The sequence below is a fragment of the Amblyomma maculatum genome, chromosome 2 (genome assembly GCF_055883805.1).
Source record: "Amblyomma maculatum isolate TAMU_Amacu chromosome 2, ASM5588380v1, whole genome shotgun sequence".
In the NCBI taxonomy this organism is placed as follows: Eukaryota; Metazoa; Arthropoda; class Arachnida; order Ixodida; family Ixodidae; genus Amblyomma; species Amblyomma maculatum.
In genome coordinates this window covers 226,532,666-226,549,205 of record NC_139345.1, presented here as the reverse complement: position 1 = coordinate 226,549,205, position 16,540 = coordinate 226,532,666, and the positions used below count along the sequence as shown (strand labels likewise).

The following is a 16,540-nucleotide window of genomic DNA, read 5'->3' as shown; positions in this document are numbered from 1 at the left end:
GAACATGACCGATGACGATGGTATATGACGTTTAATGAATGTTCGCGGGCCTAGCGCGAGCGCTCCTGCTCGCGCCACTGCCCGCTTCTTCTTCCTTGTCGTCCGTAACAATATCAATGAGGTGATGTCTAGGTGCGGGGGTCAGTTCCGAGTTGACAGTCCGGGTCGGGAATGCAGCGTCACTCCAGGGCGCTGCACTCGCTAGTTTCTCGAGTAGGTATCGGCATGTGATGGGGAGGAGTTGCGGCGAGATACCGGTGAACGGGATCGAAGAGCCAGTGGGTATAGAGATGGGCTGGTGCGACGGGCAGGGGGGAGGGTTTCGTTTCGAGTCTCATCTTGTTGTGAAAGATAATGTCCTGGTCCATCGTAGACGGGACAGAGCTCCTCTTGTTGGGCAGGGAAGCCTCGAGGTCCTTGGTAGTATCGGCGGTTGGCGTTGTAATAGGAGCGAGGAGCGAAGAAGGTACGTCTACGGCAATAACGCGATGTGTGACCGGCGCGACAGCAAATGAAGCAAATTGGCCTGTCGTCTGAGGTGCGCCACTCTGCAGGATTACGACTAAGGTAGCGACGTGGGGAAGGTGGGCTGGCAGTAGCAGCAGCCACTACAGGAACAGAGTGGGATGGTGACGTGGGTGACACGGGGCTGGAGGAGAGGCCGACGTTTGCAAGTTCTTGGCGAACTACGGCCTGTGTCATGGCCACGGTGTCGGGTAGCGGAGACATGAGTGGTGTAGGAGCTGAGGCCTCGAGTTCTCTCCGGATGATCCGAGTCATGTTCGTGGGATGAGAAGGCTGTTGCAAAGGGGCCAGATCATCGCAGGATGATGTAGCTGCGTTGTTTGGAAGGCGCTCAAAGCGATGTACGAGGCGTCGTTGTTTAGCCTGCTCGAATTTTCAACAGACTTGAAGCACTGAGTCGGCGGTGGAGCAATCCATGCAGAACAGGATGTTGAACGCATCATCCGCAATGCCCTTGAGGATATGGCCTACCTTGTCATTTTCAGTCATTGAGCAGTTGACCTTGCGACACAACGCAAGCACGTCTTGAATATACGCAAGGTAGGACTCTGTGGAGGATTGGATGCGAGATGAAAGTTCTGTTTTTGCTGCGACAGCTCGACCAATGGGCTTCCCAAACAGGTCCTGAAGCTTTTGCTTACAGATTGCCCACGTCACCAGCTTTTGTTCGTGATTTTGGAACCACATGCGAGCTGTTCCCGCCAAATAGAAAATGATGTTGGCCAGCATAATGGTCGCGTCCCAGTGGTTGTTCTTGCTGCAATGCTCGTACTCATCCAGCCAATCTTCCACGTCTGTCTTGTCTTCGCCATTAAATATAGATGGGTGGCGGATTTTTGTGAGCACGACTGGCTGAGCCGAAGTTGCCGCGGTGGTAGGGGCTGCCTCGGAGGTCATAGCGGTAGCTGTTGACGTCGTTGAAAGCCCAGGTAGATGACGGCCACTGCGCAAATCCAGGTTTTGGCAGCGCAAGGGGTAATCTGTGCGCACGGGGATCTTTGGTCACCTCCACCAAGATGATACGGGGCAGCAGCAGCACCACAGCAGGTGATGGGCAAGTGTTCACAGCACAGTAGAGCAGAACACAGCAAGTTTTCAGGCAAGTCCCAACGGTTTCTTCAGCTTCGTCTTCCTTTCGCGTCACTACTGTTTATCGTCCTCTTCTTCAACATCCAGCGACGCGCAGGGCAGATATGTAACAATATTGAGGACAACGCATAGGGCTATGGAACGAAAAATGGTAGGGTAAACATTAAGAGATAGGAGGCGTGCAGAGTGGGTCAGAGAAATAACTCAAGTTACTGACATTCTAGTGGAGATCAAGAAGAAGAAATGGGCATGGGCAGGACATGTAGCTCGAGGAAAGGATAAGCGATGGTCGCTTAGGGCAACAAACTGGATTCCAAGGGGAGGAAAGCGTAGCAGGGGCGGCAGAAAAATAGGTGGGTGGATGAGGTTAAGAAGTTCGCAGGGGTCAAGTGGACCGGGTTAAGTGGAGAAATATGGGAGAGGCCTTTGCCCTGGAGTGGGCATAGTCAGGCTGATGATGATGATGGTGGTTGAATGTGTGATCAGGTAAAAGAAGAAAGGGTAAAATAGTTGTTCATCTTGTTTATTTTAAATTTTGCGTGCTATTTGCAAATAAAATTTCATGGAAATGTGTACCCTACTTGAAATATTGGCTATAAATTTTGTTCAGGATTGTGTTGACCATTTAAGGGGCCTCTCCTGGGAAAGCCTGCACGCGGTGCTGATGCCCACCATTCTGTGCACGCGCAAAAGTACAGTGCACTCACCGCCAAGTTGTGCTTATGCGTGATGCTGCTGTAACAGCAATGGGCAAACAGGGGAGCCAAGAAATAAAGCCATACAAAAAATAGAAATTCTTGCCAACCCAAACCAGGGTGTCAAACCGGAACCGAAAACCACAACCAAACCCAAATTTTTTCCACCACCTTGGAACTGAACGCAAACCAGAGCAAATTGGAGGGACCGTTCCGGTTCTGACCCACTATGGCTGGCGACATACCTTCATTAATTTTTCTTTTATCGTTGCTTGTAAAGCGCTCTTCTCGCTTATTTCTAAAGCGCCACTGCAAACATCACAACTATACTGAACCCTTGGCAAGAAAGGAGTTCACCGGCTGCTGTGACTGCGAGCGGACGCATGCCACATCGGCTCCGTCAAGTTTCGCTAATTATTGCGGCGTATCAACTCGGGCCCTCTTGAAATTTGTGCCACTGTATTCTTAACATCATCAGGATACCGTGAACGCCAAATAAAATGGAACCGGTTCTGCAGTTCACTGTCGAGTTCGAAAAGCAAAACTGCCTACCATTTCTCGACGTGCTTGTGACCCGAAAAAACCATGACCTTTCGTTCACCGTGTACCGCAAGCCCACACACACTGGACGTTATCTGGATTTTAACTCGAACCATCCAATGGCTCACAAGAAGTCAGTCGTTTCTTCACTTGTAACCCGGGCCAGAACGATCTGCAACGACCAAAACAGGGAGTCCGAGCTTAAGAAGGTACGGCACGAGCTTCGCAAGAATGGATATCCCACGCATTTTATTTCGAGGATTGAGAAATCTGTTTCGCAACCAAGGATAACCACTCCCAAGACTTTTTCGGCCAGCGCAAGGATCCCTTATATGCGTGGTGTTAGCGAAGCTCTTTCCCGCGTATTTTCAAAATATGACTTGCGTATTGGACACGTGCCGACCTGCAAGCTTCGCAATATGCTTGTTAATGTTAAGGACCCCCTGCCTTCTGTTCAATTCCCTGGTGTGGTTTATAAGATACCATGTAGCGAATGCAGTGAAGTTTATATCGGTGAAACTGGGAAATTCACACGAAGATTGAAAGAACACCAGCGTGATGTCCGGAACAATAAGATTGCTTCAAGTGCACTGGCAGAACACGCGCACAAGACGGGACACCAAATTGCCTGGGATGATGCTACAATCTTAGCTAAAGAAAAGAATCTGACAACGCGGCTGCTGCTTGAGTCGTCTTTCATCCAGACGACAACCGGAATCATGAATCGAACAACAGGAAACATGCCATTAATTTATTCACAATCGTTACGTCACCAGCTTCGCCTTTAAATTTCCATTCCCTCGCCTTGTCCGCCTCATTGTGATCAAGGAACCCGTAGGGGTTCCGAAACGTCTTCTTTTTTCATAGCCAGGTGGCCCAATTTTCATTTAGTGAGGGGAGATTTTCACTCTGCCACGAGGAGTTGGCGCTCGACCTAACGGCTGCGTCGCTCCCGGAGGCAGTGACTCACCCTCGTCACCTATCAAGATGACTTGTCAAGCTTCTCTGAGGGGATACGACCCTTCCGAAATGGTCTGGAAGACTGTTTCGGCTGTCCAACCTGAAGCTGTGACGAAACCTGCCCGTTTCAAGCACGAGGAGCTCTTTCAACCTGTCAGCCGGTGTTCCAGAACCGGCTCCAACACAGCGGCTGCCACATCAGCGGCGTCCCAAACCAAGCAGCAAGCGCCAGCGCACGAATCTGCCTCATCGCTTCGAAACCAAGCTAAGCCGTGACTGTGGAAGCCCTGTCCTATGCCACGGATGCACCCTCAAGACTATGTTGTCATCATCAAGCCCTGGAAAACTGTGAAAGAGCGCAAACACACACGACCACTAAGGACAAGAGATGAGACACAAGCGCCGAAGAAGTGTTAATCAAGCCCAGGGTCACCGCAGACCTGAGGAACACCTTCCGACGCGGTGAGCTAGGCAAGGCACTGAACTCGCACCTAGGCATTTCTGCTGCCGACAATGTTCTCGACATTGTACCCGCATGGGAGCAGAATCTGCTTGTTGTAGTGACACGAAATCCAGACCTCGCCGATCGCCTCATTGGCGAATTTAATTTGCCAACTGGTAAAGGCCCCTTACCAGTGCACGGGAATTTAAAGCTTACCGGAGACGTGTGCCGCGGTATCATCGGGGGCATCGCCGACGATGAAACAAGCGCAACGCTCACTGCCCAAATTGTCTGGCGAGGAGGCCAGATCGCCAGCATCCGCCGGTTCGGAAAATCAACCATCGCGCTCATCATATTTGTGGGAAAGGTGGTCCCGCGATACGTCCACTACAACGGGGAACTTACACCCGTCCGAGAATATAAGCGAACTGTGCCGGCATGTGTAAAGTGTGGTGCTGTGGGACACCGCTCGGACATTTGCCCCACGCCGAACTCGCCAAGGTGCGGCCTTTGCGGCCAAACTGTGACTGTGACGCAGGACGGTCCTGCGCCACACGAATGCAACCCGACCTGTACAATCTGTGGATTAGCCCACCCCACGGGATCGAGAGATTGCACGGCCAAATTTCGCCGACTCCATCTTGCCGGAGCCAGACCTTCACAACCTGAAGGACTTGAGACGCCAGCATCTGAAAGCAAGCAAGGTCACTCCACCGGCAGAGCCAATGGCGGAGCGCCACGGTGCGATCCTACCACCGGCTCACACCAGAGTGACGTGAACACAGACTCCTCCTCTCCCTTACAGTCGTCAACTGGGAAGAAGGGGGAGAGGAAGAAGAGAAACAAGAAAAAGAAGCAGACGCCGCCACCGCCCCCCAACGGAGACGATGCCAAGCACTTCCAGGCCCTCCAACCAGATGGCGCTGCCGGATCCCGGGGCCCGGCGCAGCAACAAAACACTCGGGTGAGCAGCTGGGCGCGGGCCGCCTCCTGCGTTCCCTCATCCTCACTCGCTTCTCCTTCCTCGATACACGGCGTTGATGTCGAAAGCCGCAGGCAAAATGAGCAGGTTAAAGCGCAGATTGAGCAACTGCTCGCCAAAATTCAAAATTTAGAGGAAAAACTATCCGCTGTGACGGATGTCTCGAGTCCCGACGCCATGGAGAGTGAGCCCGAATTGCCGCCCACGTTCGCGTCGGCAATGGCCGCGATGGAGGCGCGCCTCACCTCCTATTTCCAGAAAATGGTAAAAGCAGCCATGGGCTGCTTGGAGACCAAATGTAGGGCATCGGTCCCTGCAGCCATCACCCGCTGCATGAAATCAACCACCCGAATGAGCCATCGGCTCGAAGGGATCCAAGCCTTCAACAGGCACAAGAAAATTGTCGTCAATCCCACAGATGCGAAATCAGAGGACTCCAAACCCGCACCCCCACCCGGTGCTGGCTCTGGGTCGGAGTCTCATAACCCCCCATCTCTCATTTCCGTTCCTAATCATGGCAGGACGGCTTAACACGCGTTCCTCTCCTCCCAAAGCTCACAATTCCATAACCTTAACGCAGTGGAACTGTAGAGGCTTTAAGGCTCGACAGAAACGCGCGAACCTGCGTCTCTACCTCAAAACATTCGAGGCTTTGCCCGCCGTGGTCGCCCTCCAAGAGCCAGGAGCGGCAGCCAAGTTGACTAATTACGAGACGTTCCAGCATGACCCTTTGTCGTGTCTCCTCGTGCACAAATCATACACAGCCACCGAAATTGACCTCGATCTCAACATACCCTATTCATACATAATGGTGAGGATCCTCCCTCTTAGGCGATCGGATCCTGCCCTGCACGTGCTTAACGTATACTGCTCACCGAAAATGAAGCGAGTGACCTTCGCGGGCCTCTTTAGCCATGCGCTTAAAGAGGCGGGTCGTGATCCCCTGCTGATTGTGGGTGACTTCAACGCCCCTAGCCAGCTATGGGGCTATCGTAAAGAGGAAGTGCGTGGACGCATGCTGGCAGAACTGATGTCCACGTTGGGCCTCACCCTCCACACCGACCCAGCATTTCTCACCTGCGCAGGCAACTCGGTGACCCAAGACACATGCCCGGACCTCACCTTCACTCGCAACATAAGACACGCAGACTGGATCAACACCGAGGAGACCCTCGGTAGCGACCACTGTATCCTCAACACAACAGTTTACACACGCCCCCTGAAGCGCCCCACAACGAAAGCCCGCATCCCCGATTGGACTACCTTTCGCCAAAATTTCCCAGCAGAAACTAACACGAACATCACAGAGCAGGGCTACACGACCTGGTCCCACTCAGTCATGGCGCACCTTCACTCCCATGAGAAACAAATGCAGCTCACAGAGGTAGTTACGGACGTGGACAACCACCTCCTGCATCTCTGGGAACCACGCCGTGGCCTCACGCGCCGCTGGAAGCGTCAGAAACACAACAAGAAGCTGAAAGCTCGCATTGCGGATCTCACCAGGCAGGCAGCAGAGTATGCGGCCCAACTCGCTGACTCTAACTGGGTGGACCGTTGCAACACGGCGGCGAGGCAAATGTCGAGCCGCAACACGTGGCGGCTCTTCCGAGCCCTCATCAATCCAACACAGACACGCACGGAAACGCAAAAACACCTACACAAAGCCATGCACTCATTCCAAGGAAACACAATGCAGCTGGCAGTGGCGCTACGCGATCGCTACCTGTGCACAATTTAGGACCCCCGCGGATCAGCCTATTCCTATGCAGGCAGGGAAAACTCGGAGTTGGATAACCCATTCCGGCTCCACGATCTGCGGGTCAGTCTGGCCAAAATGAAGAAGGGCACTGCGCCAGGCAGGGACAAGGTCACCGTTAAGCTTCTGGCAAACCTCCCTGACACGGCGCACCAGTGCCTTCTTGACTATATCAATGCAATCTGGACAGGGGAAACCCGCCTTCCCATTGAATGGAAGACGGCTCTCGTCACCTTTATTCCCAAAGCTGGGAAACCAGTCGACACGGACAACCTCCGACCCATCTCTCTCACCTCGTGTGTGGGCAAATTGATGGAGACGATGGTGCGGGATCGGCTGTCTGAGTACCTTGACCAACACAACACTTTCATGGACAACGTTCGGATTTCGCCCACACAGATCCGCACAGGATGTCCTGCTCCAACTCGACCGCGAAATACTGAACCCCATCACATGCACAAGAAACGACAAAATCGTCCTCGCCCTGGATCTCAAAGGGGCATTCGACAATGTAACACACGAGGTCATACTCACGCACTTGAGTCAAACGCACTGTGGCATGAACACTTTCAACTACATCAAACAATTTCTCACAGACAGACTGTCTTATATCCGAATACAGGATCAAGAACACGGACCTTTTTTGCTCGGCAGGAGGGGCACTCCACAAGGCGCAGTGCTGTCCCCTCTGCTATTCAACGTTGCAATGATGCGCTTACCTCCTCTGTTGGGTGCGGTCGAAGGGGTGCAGCACGCGCTGTACGCCGACGACATCACCCTCTGGGCCACGCAAGGGCGTCTGGGGGACATGGAGACGAGCCTGCAAACGGCTGCTAGCATAGTGGACCGCTATGCCCGCGGCTGTGGTCTCCAATGCTCACCGCAGAAATCTGAATTCGTGCATCTGCGCCCCTCGCGCTCATGCTCGACTCAAATCAATTTCACCTTGCAGAGCGGTCCCATTCAAGAATATAAGGAAATCAGAGTTTTTGGGCTCTTTATACACAACCAGAGACGATGCGACACAATACTCGCCAAGCTCCGGCAGGTGGCGGACCAGGTGGGCCGCATGGTCCGCCGGGTTTCCAACAAGCGCGGTGGGTTACGATGCAAGGGCGCCTTGCGGCTGGCGAACGCATTCGTGACCAGTCGAATCTTGTATTCGACTCCCTACCTCCACCTGCGGAAACAGGAGGAGGACACTCTCGAAGTTATCCTCCGTAAAATCATGAAACGAGCACTGGACCTCCCGGTCTCCACCTCTACCAGCCGTCTCATGGCGCTGGGTGTCGTGAACACTTTCAAGGAGCTTCGGGAGGCCCACCTCACCAATCAGTACACGCGTCTAACAAAGACAGAGTCGGGTCGCCGTCCTCTTGCCCGACTTCACATCCAACACACCCAACTCACAGAGGAGAGATGTCGCATTCCCGAAAAATAGAGACGCGCCCTCCATGTGCGGCCTCTCCCCGCCAACATGTCCAAAGAGGACCATAATGGTCGGCGCCTGGCACGGGCGGAAGCCTTGGACCGCCATTATGGAAGCAAACCAGGAGTTTTCTATGTGGACGTCTCCGGCCCAAACCCTAGGGGTTGGTACACAGCCGCGGTCATCCACAAGGGCACAACAGTAGATGGCCTTACGTTCAAGGCCCAGTCACCAACACACGCAGAAGAGGTTGCCATCGCCCTCGCAGCCTCTGACTCCTCCTCCAAATACATAACCGACTCGCGAGGAGCTTGTCGGAACGTCCAGCAAGGGTAGACTGCTCCCCTAGCTTACCGCATATACCAAAATTGCAGTCGCGATTCGGATCCCGCATTCGGATTCGGGAAGAGGCTAGCCAGGAAGTAGAAAATAAACAAAACAAGAAAAGAGTAAATGGAGTCTTCTTTGAAGTGCCAGTCGTGTGAACCAGACAGCTTACAAAACAGAGGGTCTCTGAAAGTACAACCAAATGAAGCCTGTCAAATGTGATGACAAAAACAAAAGACGGACTACTAGATGAATTATCAGCTTTTAATATATATACTGGAACAGGAAATTTCTTTCCAGTGTTAAAAATGTGGAGTAACATAAATACACCTGAAGTTGTTTTTTCTTTTTCCCGAAGACTGCTCAAATCAGAATGGAATGTGTCTCCGGAGCTGAACCCGAAAGATGTGAACCCGAACCAAACCCTAAAAAATTATGGCTTGACACCCTGACCGAAACAGTGTTGCAGGGCCCTTCCCCACTCAATGCGTGTGTCCTTAAGGGCCTGTCACACTAGCATGACACGATGCATACCCGACAACGACACCGACGGTCGGCCAACTTGTCGGCCGACCGTGTCTGTGGCTGACCAAGCTGTCACACTAGGCTGACGATATCACCAGCACGACCGAAAACCAAATGTCTTCCCAGTGTGACAGGCTTTGAGGTCGGGGACATCGACAAAACCAGTCTGCCGACTGTCGGTGACAGAGTCTTCCCGAGATCGGCCGCCGAGCAAAAACTTTCTCAAAACGCAAAGTCGACTGAGTACACCACGTCGATGGTGAATACCTTTCAGCACTAATATACGTAAAAAGTAGAATCAATGCATAATCCCTGACCAAAACGCGAGCGTGAGCCGCCAAAATATACTGGGGGTCGCTGAATGCGTGTGGAATATCAACAGCAGTGTTTTTCTTTTAGGGCTCATAATTTGCGACATGCGTCGCGACCGTGAGCAATCTTTCCGCATTTCCGAACTGCACAGAATAATGCAAAATTAACATAATACATGACAAAGAAATGATGAAAAGATGCGATTATTTTTCTGAAGCCAGCCTAGAGCTGTGCACTTCGATCATTGTGTTTACGGTCATAACATCTAGTCGCTGTGTCGCTATTTCGCAAGCCAATTTCAACACTACGTTACGCATCACGCACTAAATTTCTGTTCCATAATTCAATGTGTTTCAAGAATTGTGTGCACAAAAAAAGCGCAGAATTTGCGTTTCAACTTTACAACAGAACCAACAGCAGCCGTGGTCCCGAAGACGGTCCTGTGAAATCCGTTACCGCACTACACGGCATGATTCAAACTATCTGCAGTTTACTCTCAGCAAGCTGGACAGTCAATTAAAGGGGCGATGACAGGGTCGTTCAATGTATTGCCGTTTTATACTTCTATGAATAGTATACAGGTCTGTGATTCTACTCGCAAAGCTTTAATGCATAGCGCGCGGCGCATATTACAAAAAAACGAGATAGAAATTGAAATTCGGAAGCTCCTCCCACCAAGATTGACCGCCATTTTGAAATGCTCGTGTGACGTCACAAAGTATACACGGTGGAGCGTCTGCAATGCAGACTGCAATATCAAAGGACCTGTCTTTTTTTTTTTTCTCTTTTTTTTTGTGACGATTGACACAGTAGTCGTCCCTCATGCAGAATGGCTTGATGAAGATGTTACCGCACGAAAGCGATATAGAGTAAGGCACGTTTTCTTCAGCCACACTCACAGGGCTGCTCGGTTAGGTTCCTTAGCTTATCGATGCACTGGTCTTTCGCATTACACTGGCGACGATGCCAGCATGGCCAGTCTTCTAGGTGGTGTTGGCACGGCCAACGGTCGCCTATCACTGTAGTGTGAGGTTTTCGGCTCCGCGACGCCGACGGAATTGATCTGCGGACGGTCATCCGATGTGTTTTGGTCAGATCAAAGGCTGAGCGAGAACTTGATGCCCGATACTCGAGTGAACGGCCTGAACAGCTGCACTTGTCTGTAGCTTAACCGAGTTAGAAAAAGGAGAACAAGAAGCTACACTTTATATGTTTCCCCTTGTCATCAGCAAATGACCTTGGCCAGAAATGTTAGTCGGTGCCGAACTGCCGGCTCGTTGGGCGGCAAATAGGCCTAGCTTGAGTACGTACGTTCGGGTCTAGAGTTTTGGCAATTACGGAGCATGCATTCACAAGCTTTAGCGGGTGCATGTGGTTATTGAGTGTAGTTCTGGCAGTAGCGACTCCAAATCGACGACTGCTTACATCACAAAGCGAGTGCATATTGAGCGGGAAGCATCAATATATGTGACCCTGTCTAGCGAGCGCAGCCGGCAGGTACCGGCGCCGCATGTGTGCACACTTGGCGCAGGCAGGGGACGTAGCATCCACAGCGCTTCGTGCAGCACAGTTGTAGTTTGTGAAGAAATAAATGTGCAACTGATGCGAAAAGAAGTGGATAGTTTTGGTATTGCTAGCTCAGCTTGCATTTTATGCCGTGCGAACGAGCAGCATACATCCAGTCATTGCAAAAACTATATAAACAAACACTCTTGGGCGCAGTCGTAATTCGCGAATCGGCACATTCCTGCGGGAGTTTAGGGTTCACACACTAAATACTAAATAGTGTATGCTTACGTTGAAGCATTTGCTGGAGGAGCACTAGAAAAAACGGAAGGTGAGGCTCATGAGTCCGTCGAATCGCGCGCGGCTGCGGCGGAGGCGAGGCGGAGATGGCATCGACGGGGAGGCTCTTGTTCGGTGCTGGCATGCAGTGAAGAGCAATCGAATCGCGTTGGGTTTTGCAATGACTGAAGCGGCGGTGACTGTGCATTCTTTCGTGCGCTGGCCGTGGCCAGACTGAACATAGTTTTGCAAAAATGGTTTACCAGCCGAAAATAATTAAGTCTGACTACCACGCGCATATAACAGCAAGTCACAAGGTCGCGATTCGTTCAAAAGTTTTGGCTGCTCCTCTAATGTCGCAAAGTATGCTCTCGCGTTAAGGTATGCATGTTCGAAATTTACGCTTAGTTTTTGGACCCAAATAGCGACGTCAATAGCTTAAAACGCTATCCCCTCCCCACTTTCGCGGCACATGTACACGGCCGAAGGAAGCATTGGACAAGTGCCTTTTTATATGTGGGAGCGCTTGTTGCTGAAACAAACTAACTCTCATAACGTAAAAAATGATACGCTTTTGATTGCATGCCTAAATTCTACAGCATGAGTCCGTTGATTTCGGCCTCCTCGGAAATCTCTGGACGAAGCCCAAAACAAGTCCGAGGATCTCTAAGGTCTCAGTTGTAGTTATCTCAGCAGTTACCTCAAAACTTATCTGAGTTGTAGAACACAATTCGTAACCCTCCATAATGTAACTTGTGAGTTTCTACCTATCCGCTCCGGTGTACCGCTGGAGTCCTTGCTGTTCAATATATTCATTAACGATATTATCAACATAGATAGCACAGTTCAGTTTATAATATACACTGACGACGCTACACTGCTTGCTTCTGGTATAGACTTAAACAATGTCTTAACGAAATGTAACGCTACTCTAGATAAATTATCAGTTTGGTGCTGTTTAAATCGACTGAAAAAAAAAATGCAGCGAAAACTGCGATAACGCTTTTTTTTTCAGCTTTTTAATAAACTGTCTCTTATTCACCGTGGACAGCTTTTATTTTGGAACACTGCCGTCCTGATTCGGCAACCACAGCCATAAAATACTGGGCAGTTTTCAGTCTCGGCCCGTAATCACGACTGGTGCGGCACTTGTTTTGGTATGGTCGAATTTATGAAATAGAATTAAAAATAAAGCATCCCTTAAGTTTATGTGAACCAACAAAGTAAAATAAAAAAGGGAAATTTCCAATGAAAATGTCGCACTAACTTTAAAGCTGATTTATTTGAAGAAATTGCTTATTTTCTTGTCCCAGCACACACAACCACACACTACATTACAACACTACAGAACATACACCTTACACTTTACACGATACCTCAATGGGTAAGTGATTGCACCGAGCGATGAAGGTACGAACTTTGCCCATGCACAAAAAAACATCAGAGTTCAATGTGAGCTCATCTTCAGTGTTCCCTGAAGTTTGAAAACCTTGTCGCCGTCTTTCAAAATGATTGCAGCGGTTGATTTGCAATGGCTGATGCACTTTTTTCCTGCGTCGATTCTATTGTATTGTGGTTTCGGTTTCCTTGACCAAAGATTACTCTCCTCAGCGGGCACTGTATTAGCGGCACTGTGTCTATTTAAGGCGCCGTGCTCTGAATAAAGGAGCTCTCAACCTCGGTCCACGACCGTGTCTCCCTGAAGGCCCCACCGTGCTCCGGCGTTCGTGGCAGCTATGCCGACACCACATTTTTGGCAACGAGGATCCACGTGTGATTCTACTACTTCTGCTGCTTCAAGCATCACTTTTGCACTGAGGAGTCTGCTTTTTGATGCGCCTGACCCATCGACACTTCTGCACGGCTGTCCCCCGGTTCCAATGAACGTTCCTTCACCACCCTTCTTGTCATACCTGCCAGCTATTCCGGGGCTTAAATGGCGACGTGTTTTCCAGGTTTACGTCGATGCCGCCGCCAGGACCACAAGAAAGTGTTTCTGCTCAACGCACTGGGAGTAGAAGGCATCAGTATTTACTACACCCTCTTTGAGGAAGAGACAGGCTGGATCCAACGTAGGGACAGGTGACTCTGAGGCACTGGACATACACAAAGCGGCACTTCAAGTGCTAGGCAAGCACTTTCATAAAAAAGAAAACGAATATTGCAACCGCGTACATTTCAAAAGTAGAGTGCAGAGTCTTACAGCGCCAACTACCGAATACATTCAAGATGTCCAATGGCTCGCCAAATCGTGCAAGTTTGGCCCCGGTACTGACATCATGATGCCAGATCAAATCTCTGCGGCTTGCACTCCCATCAAATTCGCTGCCTGTTCATCCAACTCGGCGAGAATATTGCCATCAAGAAGGCAATAGAAATGGCTCAGGACGAGGAATGCACCGATAAAATGATGCAGTAGCTCGGCATTCTACAAGTAGATGCCGTTTCACAGCGGGTAGCCACAAAATGACGGACGCGACCTGTCTAGTTCTTGGTGAGACTTTCAAGATGGTGGTCTTTCCTATACTGTGGTGCCATCTTTCCCAAGATGGCGGTCTTCTTCCCTGCCCGGCTTCACTTCATGATGGCGGCTAGCGAACCGGCGTTCCCTTCCAACCGAGTAGCGATGGCAGATGCTGGAAGCCAGAAGGTCAACGTCTCCCGGCAGGAAAAAGATGCCGGGCGTCTCCGCGTCGTCGGCTCCACCCGACAGCTGTTTTCTCTGTGGCTTGCCGGATCACTGGGCGAATTTTTCAGCTTGTCCTGCTCACCACAAATACTGCCAGATATGTGGGAAAAAAGGACATTCTTTCAAGTGTGCAATTCATCAGAAGATACTGCGGGAACCGTCAACGAAATGGATATACTCAAGGAAGTACCAGTACAAAATACATTGACTGTCCTCAATATCGAAGATGGTGGCAATGCCCTGTCACTTATGCGCCTTCCCATTCAAGTTGATAATGATCGACACCTGGGCAGTTGTCTCTCTCATGAATGTTCGAGACTACGAGGCGTACTTTTCACAAATCCACCTGATTCAATCGTATCTAATCATCCAGAACTACTCGGAGCAAGCGGTGAAGAACTTGGGATTTTTCTCCACAACTGTCAAGTTCCAAAATAATATTATCAAACCTGCGCAATAAACTTCCAACTGAGTTGGAAGTTTGCGCTCTGTTCTGTCGTCACGCTGCTTTCTTCTACTTATTGTGCAAGGTTTTGGAAGTTTGCGCTCTGTCCTGTCGTCAAGCCGCTTTTTTCTTCTACTTATTGCGCAAGTTTATTTCTATTAATTTTTGTTAATATGAACCAACTCCAACTCGCCCTGAAGAAAGTACTTATTCCAAGATAAGTCGGCTGCAGTAAACTTGTATGTTACAGAACACGATTCATCACTTCTAGGGCTTGACGCTGTTAAGGCATCATTATCGGTGAAACTCTGACCTGCGCACAGATCACTCCTGCGTAATTCAGTCATCTCTTCACACCGAGGCTATGTGCATCAGGTGAATCCTTAAAACTCCTCTTGCAGTTATGTTGTAAGAACTAGGGTGTTCCATGGACAGCAGTAATGTGAAACAACATGTGGATGTAAAGAGGGGAGCAAAGCCTTTGAGTAAAGTTAGGGTTCCAGAGAAACGTCCTAAATACAGAGGTCAGAACTGTCCAAAGTATCGCATAATGCATTTAAGCCAAGTGACGGAAATATTTGGACCAAATTAGTCGTGCATGCAGAGAGCAACAGTAATGATAACCAGAACACACACTCCTCTCCTTTATTACAGCAAAGCTCTCAGTTCTTTCCATATGAGATCCCTACCTTGGTAGCTACCACCATTCCCGAAGTGCAATCATCTTCAGCCGGAGATGATCAGGTAAGCGTTCAAATTCCAACTGACGTGCCCAGTCAAAATGCTAGGCTTACAGCACCAACTGCTGAGCGCTTCTTAGGATCTCAGAATTCTATTCAGGCACCAGTTTTACATCCGGTTGTGGCGCCCAGCCAACATCATTAATAGATGTATAATGATGTTGCTTCCTCGACCGCCTTAACAAAAAAACGTCACTACTGTACAACTCTTCCACTAACAAATGGGTTGAAGGGTGCTGCCATATTGGGGAGCTGGGCTACTCTCGTAGCACAGGAAAGTGCTGACATTCCCCCTTAACAGCCCAGTCAAACCGGGGGTCGTAAAACGGTCTGTAATGTTATTTTCAAAAAAGGGGGGCAATGTTGTATCTAGGTTTCCTTCACCGAAGATTACTTATCTCAGGGGGCTCTGTGTCTATTTAAGGCACCATGCGCTGAGTAAAGGAGCTCTCAACCTCGGTCCACGTCTACTTCCGTGTGTCTCTGAAGGCCACCGTCCTGGCATTCTCCAACATACTCCGGCATGGATTTGATGATAAGGAAATGAAAAATTGGGAAAAGGGGATTCAATGATGTCAAAATGCTCAGAATGAAAAGGCAATGCTTGATCATAATTAAGAAAATATATTGTGTGTATTTGATCAATAAATTAATTGATATTGCTACTAAGCCGAAGCAGGCAGTGGTGGGAGGGGGGAGTGCTCACGCCGGGTCCCCTGGCCAGCATATCTCATCATCATATCGTTCTGTTTCTGTTGGGTCACTGTGTGTCTTCTCTTGTCACCGCCTAACAATATAATTGAAGAAATGAAAAATTGAAAGGAAGCTTCAAACTTATCAACTCACCCACACTAGGCATTAAAATCTTATTAGCTCCGCTTGCTTTCTTTAAATGCAAGAAGCATCGTAAACAAAACTGAGGAACTAGAAGATATTCTGCTCTTGCATGACCCGCATGTTTGTGTTCTCTGAAACATGGGCACATGACACGATTCTTTCTTTCTTTCTTTTCTTTCTTTATTCAATACTGCGAACCTTGTACAGGTCCAAGCAGAGTGGTAACATGGCAACAAAACAATAATAACAAAAGTAATAAACATCAAAGTGTGGAGAAAGGCAATAATGAATCATTCCAGTCGATTACTGTGCGAGGAAAAAAGGAAAACTTGAATAAATCAGTTCGTGCGAAATACGACGTCAGCGAGTTAGGATGATGGTGGCGCGTATGCCTCGATGATAAAAGCGACAGATGTGGAGAAGGGTTAATAGCTAGGTCTCAATTCCAAAGCACGGAAA

At 49.7% G+C, this 16,540-nt stretch overlaps 1 protein-coding gene across 2 annotated transcripts in view; it reads left to right on the top strand.

Annotated features, from left to right (window-relative positions):
• Nucleotides 1–16,540, top strand: part of LOC146201434 (GTPase-activating protein skywalker-like) — a 214,543-nt gene that overhangs the window by 86,117 nt on the left and 111,886 nt on the right. The window contains exon 6 of one of the 2 annotated variants that reach the window (XM_084595843.1): nt 15,159–15,248. The exons of the other annotated variant lie outside the window; for it this stretch is intronic. Coding sequence (XP_084451969.1) covers nt 15,159–15,248 — 90 coding nt within the window. The remainder of the gene's footprint in view (nt 1–15,158; nt 15,249–16,540) is intronic. 2 annotated transcript variants of the gene reach the window in all.